The 14,867-nt window shown below is 37.4% G+C and overlaps 1 protein-coding gene across 2 annotated transcripts in view; it reads right to left on the bottom strand.

Annotated features, from left to right (window-relative positions):
* ELP3 (elongator acetyltransferase complex subunit 3) overlaps positions 1–14,867 on the bottom strand; it is a 103,859-nt gene that overhangs the window by 53,784 nt on the left and 35,208 nt on the right. For both annotated transcript variants that reach the window (XM_027600003.2, XM_027600002.2), the window contains 2 exons: positions 8,943–9,104; positions 6,182–6,308 (listed from right to left, as the gene is read on the bottom strand). In XM_027600003.2, coding sequence (XP_027455804.1) covers positions 6,182–6,308; positions 8,943–9,104 — 289 coding nt within the window. The remainder of the gene's footprint in view (positions 1–6,181; positions 6,309–8,942; positions 9,105–14,867) is intronic.

Below are 14,867 nucleotides of genomic sequence, written 5' to 3' on the forward strand. Positions count from 1 at the left end.
AGAAAAAACTCAAAAGGTTATTCAAGAAAAGAATGTTAGTATATTACTTGGCTCTATGTCAGTATTAATTTATGTAAAAACTGTAATGTAAACATTGACTACTAATGTAGCTAAAATAGTGATGTAACAATATTGGGAGAATGGGAGCAGAATTTAAAAGAATTAACTTTTCATCTACAATAACAATAAGACAAGACAATCTATCCAAAATCATCAGGAAAAAGCAATCCAAGCATGGTAGTAAGAAATACAGAGGGGTAAATACCCAGAAAAAAACCCCAGCTACAACAGTTGAAAGTGCCAGAGGACTACTACTGTGTTTTGATATGATCGCTCTAGGATGTACTGAATTTTCAAGTAATATTTAATAGTGATTTTATTATTTAACAACTTTTATATTGTAAAGATAAAAAATTAATCTGATAAACATCATTCTGGTGCAATGTGAATGGAACATCAGAAGGGAAGAGGGCCGGTGGCTGGGTGATTTAGTTGAGAAGCTGTCTAACTGTGTAGGTGAGCTGATGAAAAGTATGAACTGAAGTGGCAGTGGGGACAGAGAGGAGGGGAGCTCTGAAGGACAGGCAGGGGGAGTTATTGACAACCTCCTGTGGAGTTAGATTCATGGTACGAAGGGACAGTCACAGAAGCAAAGATTTACTGAGCACTCACTACGTGCCAGGCATGTTTCTAAGTGTGTTACATGCATTTTCTCAGCTAATCTTCATAATAGGGAGATACTGTAATTAACCTCATTTTTGAGATGAGGGAACTGGGGAACAAAGCAGTCAAACAGTCTGTTACTAAGTACTGGGGGCCAGGATCCAAACTAGGCGGTCTGGCTCCAGAGTCCAAATATTCTCTACTTGCTCCTGAATGACTCCTGAATTTCTGGCTAGGGAGAATATGTGGATGAAGGGGCCACCAAGCATGACAGGAAAAAAAAAGACGAAGAGACGGCTGGGGGAAAGGATAAATATGTCCACACTGTACATACTAAGTTCTAACTACATGTAAGACATCTAGTGCTAGTTGCAGAGTATTAAGTAATTGGTCTGAAGAGCCCAAGGCTTCAGGCTGGAGAGAAAATGAGACTCACCCAAGCGTAAGTGGTCAAGTTAGAGTAGAAGAAAGGCAAGCAGACAGAAGAGAGCAACCGACAGAACCTACATTTCAGTGGTGGGAAGAAAAAGAAGAGCAGAAAAGAAAGAGTCCTGGAGGCAAGAAAAGAGCCAGGAGGCAGAAGAGTCACAAAAACCAGCAGGGTGAGAATCCCAAAATGGAGACAGTCTTTAACAACAACAAATGCTAAGACTGAATCACATGACAGCAGAGAAGTGCCCTTTGCGTCTGGAGATTAGGAAGTATTTTACAACATGCGAGAGGAGAGTTTCAGTGAAGGGTGGGAGCCAAACTGCAGGGGGTTTGAGGAATGAAGGGGAGGGAGAAGCAGAGACACTGGAGCGTTTGTAACATGATCTGTCTGGGTGCACTCAAGGAAAAGGAAAGGAAGGTATTGCTGTCTTTCATTGTAGGTTTTTCAGTACAATTTGACTTTTAAAATTATGCATGTATTCCTTTGATTCAAATAAAAAATAACTAAAAGTAGAATGAGGTTTAAAGTTTTGTTAAGATCCAACTTGACTTGTATTTCAATATCATTCAGGTCATGCATAGTCATTCATAGTCAAACTTCCGGGCACCTAAAAAAGTTACCACAGAAAGGTGCCATGGAAAGGGTGCTTACCTAAGAGCTTGGGTTCTACATGAGACTCACCACTGATTTGACCAGTTACGTAATCTCATCAGGCCGGCTTCCTCAACTGAAGAGACTACAACAGGTAGTCTTTTCTGATAGAATGCTACAGCGACTTGTTCCCTATGCCACTATCTTCAGTGACAAGCCTTTATATTAAAAACAAGTAACAACAAATATCGCTAGCCATCCCTGCCAAACACTAACTCACACTGGCTCGGTCGGGAGAAAAAAGAACTTGTGTCAGATGTTAATGGACTTTGAAAGACTTCTGGTAACCGACAGGAGATTCTGAAGAGAAATAAATGTTCTTCAAGCATTTTCAGCAATCTTAGCTTGGATATTCAAGGGCAGTCTAATTTTTAAAGGAATAAAACACCAAAACAGCTAAAAGTTACTTTGAGTAATAAATAAGTTCTATCTGAGGATAGCTGGAAAGGGTGAAGTTAATGCTTTCAGGATAAATTCCCGAATTTCCACCACAACAAGGACTTCCAGCTTCATAAGAAAAAAGGAAGCTTCATTTCTGAGTTCCCGGAAAATATAAGCAAATGCTATTTATCACACACAGTTACAAGATCTGCACCTACCACTAGATAAGAGTGTGACTTTGTCATGAACAGATGCAAATAAACAGATACTAAGAGTAGTGACCCAGAGCTGACCTAAATAACAAGGTGTGAGGTCTAAGCCAATTTATAACTAGCACACTGTAGGCATACAACCCAAGATATAGCTGTGATAACTCAGCAGGCTAGGTAGTAGCTTTATGGATCCGTGCCAGGCAAGGCTATCCCGTCCTCTACAAATATAACATTTGGTACACTTCTGTAATTTTAAGACAGACTCCCGATTTAGCAACACTTCCTATGGAACAAAACACATTAATTAAGGAAAATATATCTGTGGGTTGCTAATGATGGGACGATAAACTAAAGTAGGGAAAAAAGTTTTTAAAGTATAAAACAAGGGGTGCCTGGGTGGCTCAGTGGGTTAAGTGTCTGCCTTCAGCTCAGGTCATGATCTCAGGGTCCCGGGATCAGGTCCTGCATGGGGTTCCCTGCTCAGTGGGGAGTCTGCTCCCTCTCCCTCTGCTAGTCCTACTAATTCAGGAAAGGTTGTGAATTCCAAATAGGCCCAAACAAGATCTCCTAAACAAAAATTAGTTCTAAAAGTTTTTGTGTAAACTTTTATTGGAGTGTATCTTAGATACAGAAAAGTACACAAACTCTAAGTGTATATCTTGACAGATTTTACACATCTTATAACCTAAGTGTATATCTTGACAGATTTTACACATCTTATAACCACTCAAATTAAGAAAAAGAATATCAAAACCTTAGAAGCCCACCTCATGCCTGTTTCCAGTTACAATTCCACCCAAAGTTTTTGGACTTCATATTAACAGAATTGTATGTTGGGTAGTCTTTTGGATCGGGTTTCCTTTTTTTCAATTTTATGTTGAAAAGAATCAGTCATGTTGTTGCATGAGGTTGTAATTAATTATTTTTTATAGTATTTCATTGTATGACTACATCATAATTTATGCATTCTGTTGTTAAATGGACACTTGTTGCCACTCTGATGATATTACCAATAGTAATTTGTGACCGTGACTTTTGGTAAATATGTGTAGGCATTTCTGTTGAGTATACATCTAGGAGTACAATTACTGGGTCATGGGGTATGCATATATTCACCCTTAGTAGATAATGTCATACATGATGTACCAATGTACTAGCAGTAAATGAAGAATTCTAGTTGCTCCATACTCTTAGCAACATCTGATTTAGTCTTTTTTTCATTTTAGCTATTCTTAGCTTTTCTGGTGAGTATATAGTAGGAATGCATCATAGTTTTAAATTTCATTTCTTTGAAGATTAATGACTTTGGAACTTTTAAATATGTTTATCGGCTGTTTGAATATCCTATTTATGAAGTGCTTGTTCAAACGTTTTTGCCATTCTCCTATTGGGCTGTCTGCTTTTTTCTTACTGATTTGTAGAAATTCTTTATTTTAAGGAAATTTAATTTTGCAGAGAATTTTCCTCTAGAGAGAAATGTTAGCTCTATTTTGTCACTCATTTATTTGCTGGGATGCAGTCAGAAAAGGCATACAGTCTGTTCATATTCCCTTTGAGTTTTTCTGAAAGGATTACAAACAAGATATGTCTATTTACATGAAGAATTGTCTTTGCAATATTATCACTGAACTATTCTTTATTTTGAAGACACTAAGGAAAATGAATAGTAAGACTCGGCTATTTGCTATTATTTGAAACATGCCATATTTTTTTCTAAGGATACCTAAAGTTATGAATTCTGACTATATCTCTGGTCCACCTAGGAGCTGTGTTAAAGAAAAGTGTTTCAGGGGCCTTTTAGAATTGGAGTCTGGGTACCTGGCTATTAACTACTGAGGAGAGACTATTAGTATTAGATTCAAAATCTTTACACAGCTAACACAGGGGAATTAGTTACAGGGACATTTATGAATTAGTACTATCTTATAAATTGGCCTTCGGTTGTTAATTCACTGGCTTAAAAATTATAAAGATAAACTTCTGACAAGGAAAGAAAGAATTATTAAATATGTCACAAAAAAGGTGAAATCCATTTTTCTAAATAGAGTAAAATATTTTTGTGAATGAAATAACTTGATAAATACTTTCACTCTCTTCTCTAAAAGAGTATCCCAAAGGTACTTTCTCTAGCTGAGAATCTGAAGGAGAAAAAACAAAAAAAAAGTTCTGATCAATCTCATTTCCCAAGACAACAGGAACACAGATCAAGCAAACATGTGACAGAGTAACAACAACAACAAAAAAACCCCAAAAAACAAAAAAGCAAAGAACAAAAACCAAAACCAACCAACCCAGAGTTAGGTATTAAAATTAAAAAAACAGAAAACCTAGGAAAAAACCCAAGTATTTTCTCTTACTGTTTAATGAAATCCTGGAAGAGAAAAGCAGCTCTAAGTTCAGAAGCATCTGAAGAAATCATAAATAAAGGATGGATTTGACAACAGATACAAAAGTGAAAGGTCCAAGACAAAGTGGGCAAAAATATTTGTAACAACTATTTTTAAAAAACCAATGAGGGGCACCGGTGTGGCTCAGTCGGGTAAGCGTCTACCTTCAGCTTAGGCCATGATCTTAGTTAGGGTCCTGGGCTCCCTGCTCAGTGAGGAGTCTGCTTCTTCATCTCCCTCTGCCCCTCCCCACTGCTCGTGTGCTCAAGTGTGCTCTCTCTCAGATAAATAAAATCTTAAAAAAAAAAAAAAACCCAATGAATCCAGAATGCCCTTACCTAGAAAGTTCATCTAAATTAACATCAAAAATATTCATATCCGGGGCGCCTGGGTGGCTCAGTCATTTAAGCGTCTGCCTTCAGCTCGGGTCATGGTCCCGGGGTCCTGGGATCGAGCCCCGCATCGGGCTCCCTGCTCCGCGGGAAGCCTGCTTCTCCCTCTCCCACTCCCCCTACTTGTGTTCCCTCTCTCACTGTGTCTATGTCAGATAAATAAAAAATCTTAAAAAAAAAAAATTCATATTCAACAGAGTAACTGGTCAGAGAATAAAAACACACAATTCTAAAAAGATGCAAGAATTATGACTATTACATGCAAACCTGAAAAATATATTACTATAATTACAAAATAACAAGCTGAAATGGCACTTTAATCCACCAAATTAGCAAAGATAGAAACATTATATCTGTGTGTGTATGTAAATACATAACAGGAGAGATTTGGGGAAAAAGATAACCCCGCTAAAATGACTAAATTATTACAACCCTCTGAAAAGCAACTAATGTGAGATTCTTGAAGTGTTTATACCTTTACCTGATAATTCTACTCCAGGGAATTTATCTTAAAGAAATAATCCTAAATACTACAAAAAGTTATAGGCATAAAACTGTTCACCTGCAGTGCTATTTACAATATAAAAAACTGGTAATAACTTCAATTTAAAAAAATTTCGAAGGAATTAAGCAAAGTATGGCATATTTATTCAATGGATATTAAGTACACATTTAAATGTGTTAACATTTTAACAGAGACCAGGCTATATAACACAGATAAATGCTTGCATTACGTTAAGTGAAAAAGCCATTAAAATACTTACCATATATGTAAGTGTAAGTGTGTCTGTGTGTATATATGTATAATTCACCTCATCCCTCCAAAAAGCCTAAGCATAAAAAAATTCTAGAAAGAAGGATATTAAAATGTTAGGGTTTTATTTGGTGTTGGAGCTGTGAATGACTTTTCTTTCACTACAGTGTTTCTACTATTCTATAATGAGGACACACTGCTTAAATAATGATAGGGAAATCAGCAGTAAATAATCAAAACAGCAGAGAGGGTAGACAGAGCAGCATCTAGGGACATTCTAAATTAGCCTGGTTTAAGGCAACACTTACTGTAAACTGTTCAATGTCTCTCTCTAGTCCCACATTTGGCAGATCAGGCATCATATGAGCCACGACTTTGAACCCAGAATCCTTGGCCAGGTGAAATGACTCACATACTGCCTTCACAGTGTGGCCCCTGAGGAAAGAAAATTCACTATCTGTTATACAAATAAATGGGAAGGAAGGTTAACACAAGGAACAGAGGGAAAACAATCTCTGAGACATGTAATGGTAGTTTTATAATGAAGAATAATATGGTTGGGGAATAAAAATCTCAGAAAATCATTTTTATATCTCTAGCTCTGAGAAGGCCTGGAAATAAATCATTTCACTTCTGAGATATTTCTCAGAAATTCCCCATGTACTTACTCAAGGTTGTGACAGTAAATGACTGGGTTAACCAGAGTTACTGTATACTAAAATTATTTGGACTACAAAAAAAAATTATTTGGTTTAGCATCATCAGCTGAAGTAAGCTTACTGATGTAAATACTTAAGTTAAAAAGAGAAATAATGAGCTCAAAACCATGCAGAAGCAGCCTGTTGTTATGCTCTTTCCTTTAAAAACCTTTTGAAATCATTTGGAGAGAGACAGAGATGAAGAATGTCACCTACATACAAAATAGATTTCATTCTGGTAGTCTCCAAGGTCCTTAAAAAAGTGAGAAGAGTGAATGATTTAGTGACAAGGCAGAATCATCTGGGGCCAGCTGGGTAAATCATCTTACCATTCTAGTACCACATCCAAGTTGAAAGCAGGCCCTAATAACAGTTTGGGGCTACTATAAACTGAAGCCCTAAGCCAATCCTTTCACCTCCAAGACATTCCCATTCAACACACACACACACACACACACAATGGACTCCATCCTACTCTGGATGTTACCATCCATTTCCATTAAACCATTTCCAATCTCTTTTTGCTAACCACTTCCCAATTTATATGACTAGGCAAGGCCTCTCTCCTGATACCCCATGCAAATATCCAGTAAAGTTCTACTGTATAATACCATGGTCCCTAGGTACATGTAGTTACTCAGTTTATACTTAATTAAAATGAAAATTCAGTTCCTCAGTTGCACTATCATATTGAACAGTGCAGGTGTAGAACACTTCAATCACTGTAGAATGTTCTGCTGGACAGCTCTGCTCTAAAGCAAACCCTCAACTGGTTGTTCTACAAGTATCTAGAATTCAGTACGTCCAAAAATGAAATTCACCTTCCCTCCAAGACTCCTCTACTTCCCACTCTCTCCTAACCCCATTTCCATTCAGTCACTAAACACTGTCATTCACTTCTTTTCAAGACATCATTTCTTGTTTAAATGAGTGCAAGAGCCTCTTAACTGGTCTTCCTTCTAGCATGCTCTTCTTAATCCACCTCCATACTGTGATCCTTCCAAAGGGATCTAAAATGCAGATATGCTCAAGTTAGCATAGAGCCTGTCCTCAGATTAAAGCCCAAACTCCCTGGGCTGGCTTCTAAGTTTCCTCATCATCTGGCCACCATGGCTTACTTCTTCAGCCTCACCTCTTACCACTCTCCTACCTCATGCTCTACACTCTTAAAACCAAGCTAACCTGCTCCAAATCCCCTAAATATACCATGTGCGCCCATCCTCAGGACTTTGCTTGTATGTTTCTTTCTGTCTGAAATAATCTTTCTCTTCCCCACCTGAGTCATACTCTTCCTGTAAGTCTCAAGTCCGATGTCATTCTTTTCAGAAAGCTTTCCTGACCTTCAAGAGACTCTTCCCATCTCCACACGTACAACCCTTGATCACTGTAGCAGGCCAACCAGTGCTTCCGGTTTAAGACTCTCCCCTACAAGAGTGCATTCTACTCAGGTTAATCTTTCTTAATCCTGATTTCTGTGTAATTCTTCCCTGTGCTCAAAAGTATCCAAAAGACCTCTAGTACCTAAAGGAAAGATTCCTCTCTCCTTAGCCTGGCATTCTTCTGGTGGTTTCTAAGATGCTGACCAGTGTATGTTTCCCAAGTTCCCTTTTACTTCCTTCTCCTACCACAACCCCCAATTATGTCTGCCCCTCCTGGTAAAGCAGCCTTTAAAGTCCAACTGAACACATACCAACTTCCTGAAGCCTGCCTTTACATACACAATCAATGATCTCTGCTGCCTAATAAACTCCTGAAATCTTTTGTTTTTCTCTAATTTACCAATTAATCATGAAGTTCCTTATACAGCTAATCTTTCATGTGTAACTTTTCTCGTCAATTCAGTGATCTATTTCTAGAGTTCTACAAGAGAACTTCATATGGCTCTGTCAACCTTATTTCCATCCTTTCTTACCCTCCCAAATTTCTCAGTTTATATCCATTGCTCCCCAATCCTTCTTTCACTACTCTGCTTATTGGCATCCGCTTCACAAAAACTAATCTTTTAAATATCACCCTGATGTCCTTCTTGTTCAAACCCTTCTCTTTGTTTCCATGCTCCTGGCCTTCTCTCCTGCTGTAGATGACTGATCTTGAGCCCTGCCTTCTGCTTTCCAGATGGGAAAGACTGTTTATGACAAGAACAGGAAGAGAGAAGAGCACGTTTACAGGCTGCTGGAAAAGAGCCAGTAAAGACTAGAAATAAGGAAAGGGGATGGAAATTCAGAGCAGAGATAGAGGCTGACTCTGAAAAGAAGGAATCCCTATGTATCTTTCTCTAAGACTGGTAGGAAGGAGAAGAAGATGAGCATGAACACAGAAAAGAATCAGTGGGAGTTAGAAGGATCTCGTGTGAAATCATTTGCCAACTTACCTGTTGGTATCTCTGGCCACATCTTCGTAGACGCTCTGCACCCCAATCTCCAGCCTTGTGCAGCCATAGGTCAACATGTCACTTAAATGCCGCTTCATACAATAATCTGGTCTGGTCTCAATAGTAATTCCGATACACTTTGTGAGGCTTCTCTCAGAATACCTGCCAAGCAAATCTAAAAGTAAACAACCTACCACAGCTTTAGGACATTTGCTCCCATTTAAAGGACCGTCTTCTCTTAGTCCTATAAGACAGTGGTTAAGAGAGTGGCCTCTGGACCCAGACTGTCTGTGTTCAAATCCTGGCTCTGCTACTTCCTAACTATGCAAACAACCTCTCTGTGCTTCGGTTTCATTATCTGCAAAATGAGGCTAATAGGAGTCATACCTCATAGGACTGACATGAGTGAACCAGCACACAGTACTGTTACCATTATCATTCTTACCCTCCCACAGTACGCTGCAAACCATAATCTCCTTGAAAGCAGTGATTTCAACTGTGAAACCCTAGCAACCACTTTTCATATAAGTGAAAACTATCTGCCTTATTTATTTCCCACTCCATATTTTATGTCATGTTAAATAGAAGAAAAAAAAAAAGAAGGGGAGGGTAGGTATGTATAATGATCATAGGAATAATTTAGATAAAATGTTTCCTATATACACATAAGTCATTCTGCCAAGCCTATTAATTTTAGCAATGATTTACAAAATTAGACATCATTCTTCTCTTTCACTAACAGCAGGTATCAAAGTACTGAGTAACACTTTAGATTCAAGCTGCTTGAGTTAATGGTTTTATTGCTGGCCAAGAATCCAGAGAAGTAAAAATGACTTGTGGAGGGGGCTGCTGATGTGAGGGGGGACCTAACATTTATACAGGCCACTGTGCCAAGCGCTATGTGAGACACTCTGTACATATGGAATGCTCCATCAGCTCTATGAAGTGTCTTCTTATTTTCATTTCACAGATGAAGAAACGGAGGTTCAAAGAGATGAAGTACATTGTCCAAGGACACAGAGCTCATAACATCCAAGTCAGGATTTGAAATTGGGCCCACCTGACTTCCAAATCCTTGTTCTACACTTCACTTTATAGCACTGCTTAGACAATTCAGCAAGGAACATCAGATTTCTCTTTTCAACTTCTCTAACGTTCTAGAACCCAGTGATTCTTTTTGGTGCACGCTTCTACAACTTTCTCAATTCCCTGGGAGGGTGAGGGAAACCTCTTTTTTTTTTTCTTTCCCCTGTTTAATTTCCTTCCTTTCAAAGAAGTTCAAAGTTCTTTCTTGAAGTACAAAAATCATAAAATTTCCAAAATTTTGTAACTACTCCTTTAGGTTCACTTCTTCATTAACTGTCAATAAAAGCTGACTTATTTAATGTTAATAACAGTTATTAACGAAGTTAAGAATCACTGAACTGGAGGACTGATTCTGAAATTTTCCCTTCTCGACATTCAAACTCTTTTGCACTGCTTATTACTGTATTCCATAAGGTTCTATACAGGATTACCAGAGGCAACAGAACTAAAAAGTAAATAAGTAGTCCAAAGTTACTCAAGTGAATCATGAGAGAGAAAAAGGGCTCAGATTTTATCAAATCTTGCCTAAGACAGGATACTAAATCATTAGGCTTTTTTGAAGTAAATCAGAAAGTCACATACCTCTCAAATAGGTGGGTACCAAGACCTGCAGTAACAGAAGTACATAATGCCATGGCTAAATATAATTTTCTTCGAGTATCAATTATTGTGTTTGGGTAAAACCATATTTAAAAAATTAAAATACTATATTATGGAGAAAGGAAATCACATGAAGATTGATTTTAAAAAAAGGAAAGCAAGAAACTCTAAATTAGTGTATTTAAGAAAGTAAATAACAACATATTAGAATCAAGCATTCCAAAATTGTTATCACAAATCTCCCTAATAACTGCCTGTTTCATAAAGCCTCTGGTATTTCTTAAAAGAAAGTTCAGCATCACAACAGTACCCTGCATCACTGGGAAAAAACCAGAGGACGTGCAACTGTGCAAGTGGGAATATGTCTAGAGGAAAGAGGAAATCACCTGCTAATCTTTCTATTGCCCAGATCATGAAAGGCATGCAGACAGAGAGGAAGCTGCTGCAAGGACTATAAGGTCTCTTCCTAAGTAGTTGGAATATAGTATAAGGACAGAGACAAGCCTTATCTCAAATAATAATTTAACTCCATTTCAAAAATGTCTTTCCTCTTAAGGGAAATGTCATTACCTTTTGCAGGAGAAGAAATGTAAAAATGAAAGAAATTAAGTTTTTAAAAGCTAACATTTTATATTTACAAAAAGCTTTTACCACTGTCTTCTTTTCAGAATTGTATTTTCATTTGAAAAGCAATTAAGCAAAAACTCCTTTAATTTGAATGACAAAAACAATGGGGTATTTTCCTAAAGAACAGAGTTTAAGGTCATTTTTCCTATAGGATCACTCTATTTTTATTAGGATTTTTGTTAATGCTACATTTAGTCCTATAATCACTAAACCTACCTCTTCATTTAACAGAGGTGTAAAGATATTAATGATTGTTATTTAATATGCAAATATTTGCATTAAGGCTTTCAACTAGTCTAAGCAAATTACAACTTTGGGGGCGATTTTCAGGGCCTGCCATAACCCTCCATATCATTTTAGGTAGCCATTCAACAGTGTGCCTCTCCTCAGTACCTAGTTCAACTCCCATACCTTCTGGGGGCCACAGAATTCTTAAGTTCTTGGGCACCTAGGAAATGCGCTACACATTTTCCAACTCTGATCATAAACTTCTAAGAGACCAAGTCAGAGACCAAATTTTTTTTTTTCTTTCCTCCGTTTAATTTCCTTCCTTTCAAAGAAGTTCAGAGTTCTTTCTTGAAGTACAAAAAACCATAAAATTTTTGCATCCAGGTCTTCTAATTCCAATTCCAATGCTCTTTTTGTGATATTACAGGGTCATCTTAAATAAGTCTGGACCCTACCTGTATGGGGCTATGTGGAATCCTACACTTTTTTGTATGCCACAGTAGTGGCACCAACTATAAAAGATGCTAATATGCTCTGCAAAGCCAAATATAACTTAAGCTAATAACTTATGATGACAGCATTTTTTTTTTTAACAAGGTTGGGGGGTGGGGTGGGACAATACCTTCAAAGTTTGAACTTACACAAAAACTAAATGCTACCCAGTCTTCAAAACATAGCTCAAATACGTTTCTCCTCCCACAACATCTTCCCAGAGCCTCTCTTTACTTTGTGCTACCATTCCCAAAGCCACCTTGCCCATAATATGAATATAGTTTGCCCTGTTATTTGTGGATATTTGTCTGTGCAGCTAGACAGGAGGCTCCTTGAAGGCAGTACGCCCAAGTATGTTTAGAGGTAACTGCTTAAGGGCTTCAGCACTAAAAACTCTCCTTTAGTGTAAAAAAAAAAAAAAAATACAAAGAACGAATAAATGAATCAGGCATAACTGAAGACACAGGTCTCTCTTTACTCCCATAGCAGCCTCTAGTTAATTCTGCTGGTTATCTTTCCTCTTGCAAAGAATCAACCCTAGAGGGTGCCTTGCACTAGACCAGGTATTCTATAGAAAGGAGTAATACGCTAGCTTTTGTCCCAGAGATGCTTAACAATCTAGCTGCAAGAAAAGACACAGATGAAATCAAGAAGGATTTAAGAGCAAAGAGCTAAAAGGGGCAGAAATATAAACATATATTATTTCTTGGTTCTATTTATAGAAGGAAAAAGTAAACTATAAAAGTGGTATCTATTATTACTAACTCCTTGCCTGAAGGGCCCCAACAAAGGGGACACCAAAGGAAGACAGCAAACCAATGTTAAAGTCTCTCTATTATCTTCTGGAAACTGTTTACATGATTCACTCTAGGAAGGCTATGGCATCAAAGAACACTTCTCATTGCTATCAATTTGTTACAGTCCTCTTTTAAAACCTGTCATTAATAAAGTCGGATGTGTCTTAGTCTACTCCTGCGTGCAATCTCACTAGAGCTCTAGGCCCAAATTCCTGAAAACCTTAGAGAACCTTCCTACATGGACCTCAACCTGCTCAAACCAAATAGCAAAATAAATAAAAATGGTATATAGATGAAATGTTAATTTTCATTAGTCATAATATAAAACTCTTCTCCATATCTACAATCCCAAAATTGCTAAGTAGAATTTACAAAATTCTTGGACAGCCAAAGATCTGTTTGAATTGCCAAATAACATCTGGGATTACTGATGAAATTCCTCAATAGTAGCACCACAGAACAAATTCTTTTTCTCTTTTACTATAATCATATCTGGAAAATATCTCAATAAAATTTTATGCTCTGTACAATGCTGTGCTGGTGATATTCCAGACTTAAGAATGACTGAGTTGGGTGTTGGGTGATTTAAAAATGACAATTTTTTTCCTTTTCCCTTTATTTTTTGAGACAGTGGTCAAGTTTGCTTCCTGGATATTGGTTGTTATTGTCAAGGGGGTCTATAAAACAATAAGGTTCTGCCCAACACAAACTAAGGAAACAGAAAGAAACAGAATCCTGATTTTTAAATGAGCACAACCTATGAAAAACTAACCTGGTGACCTTGTAATTTAGAGACAAATCAGGGACCTATCATGCTAGTTGACAAGGTGTAAGATACATATAGGAAAAACAACCCGTAACATTTTGGGTTTTAATCCTTTCAACAGCTGACAAGAATGCTATCAGACAGCTGAAGAACCAACAGCAATGCATTATTAATAGAAAAGAAAAAAATCACATTTATTACACATTCTTTTAATATTACACACACATTCAAATTTAAGGACTATATATAAGGACCATAAATGCATTACAGAAAAGTTGTCATTGTCAGAAAGTGACTGCTAGATGAAAAATAACTTCCAAATACATCCTTTAGATAAACATTCTCATTCCAATAGAAATCTTCAAACTACAGAATGTCAGAGAAAGAAGTAATTTCAGAGATAATCTAGTCCCACCTCATTTTTATAGATGAGGAAAAAAAGCAGAGAACACGCAAGTGGCTTAAATCAGGTAATAATGCAAGATAATCACAGACATAAGTGTGGAATCTAAGTCTCCCGATTCTTCACGCAGTTCTTTCCACTGGGTTCATTTAATAACGTTTACTTAGTACTCTCTATCTGTAAGACATTATGCTAGATATAAGGGATCTTCTCTCTTAAGAAGACATTCCCTCTTAAAGGAAATAGGAAGGGGTGCCTGGGTGGCTCAGTTAAGCGTCCAACTCCTGATTTCAGCTCAGGCCATGATCTCAGGGTCGTGAGATTGAGCTCTGCATCAGGCTCCTCGCTCAGAGTGGAGTCGGCCTGGGATTCTCTCTCTCCTCTTCCTCTTCCTCTGCCCCTGCCCCATCCTTTCTCCCTCCCTCCAATAAATAAATAAATAGAAATATAAAAAAAAACACCCAAAACAAAAAACTGAAGTCATACTCTCCCTGACCAAAACGGAATTAAATTAGAAATCGAGAACAATGAGATACCAAGAAAAACTCCGTTTTTTTGGAATTTGGAAATTAAACAACCAATTTTTATATAATCCATGGGTCAAAATATAAAGGATTTAAAAAATATTTTGAATAGAATAATAATTATAATATAACATATCAAAGTTTGTGGGATTCTGCCAAAGCAGTGCTTAGAGGAAAACTTAAAGGTTTAAATACTTACATCAGGGAGGGGGGGGGAAAGGTCTATAATAATGGCCAAGCCTCTATACCTTACTAAGTCACAGAAAAAGAACCATAACGTACCCCAAAGAAAGTAGAAGACAACAACAACAAAAAAATAGAGCAGAAATCAATGAAGTAGAGGACATAAAGTCAAAAGTCAGTTCTTTGAAAAGAACAACAAAATTGATAAACCCCTAACTA

Source organism: Zalophus californianus, chromosome 2 (assembly GCF_009762305.2).
Source record: "Zalophus californianus isolate mZalCal1 chromosome 2, mZalCal1.pri.v2, whole genome shotgun sequence".
Classification (NCBI taxonomy): domain Eukaryota; kingdom Metazoa; phylum Chordata; class Mammalia; order Carnivora; family Otariidae; genus Zalophus; species Zalophus californianus.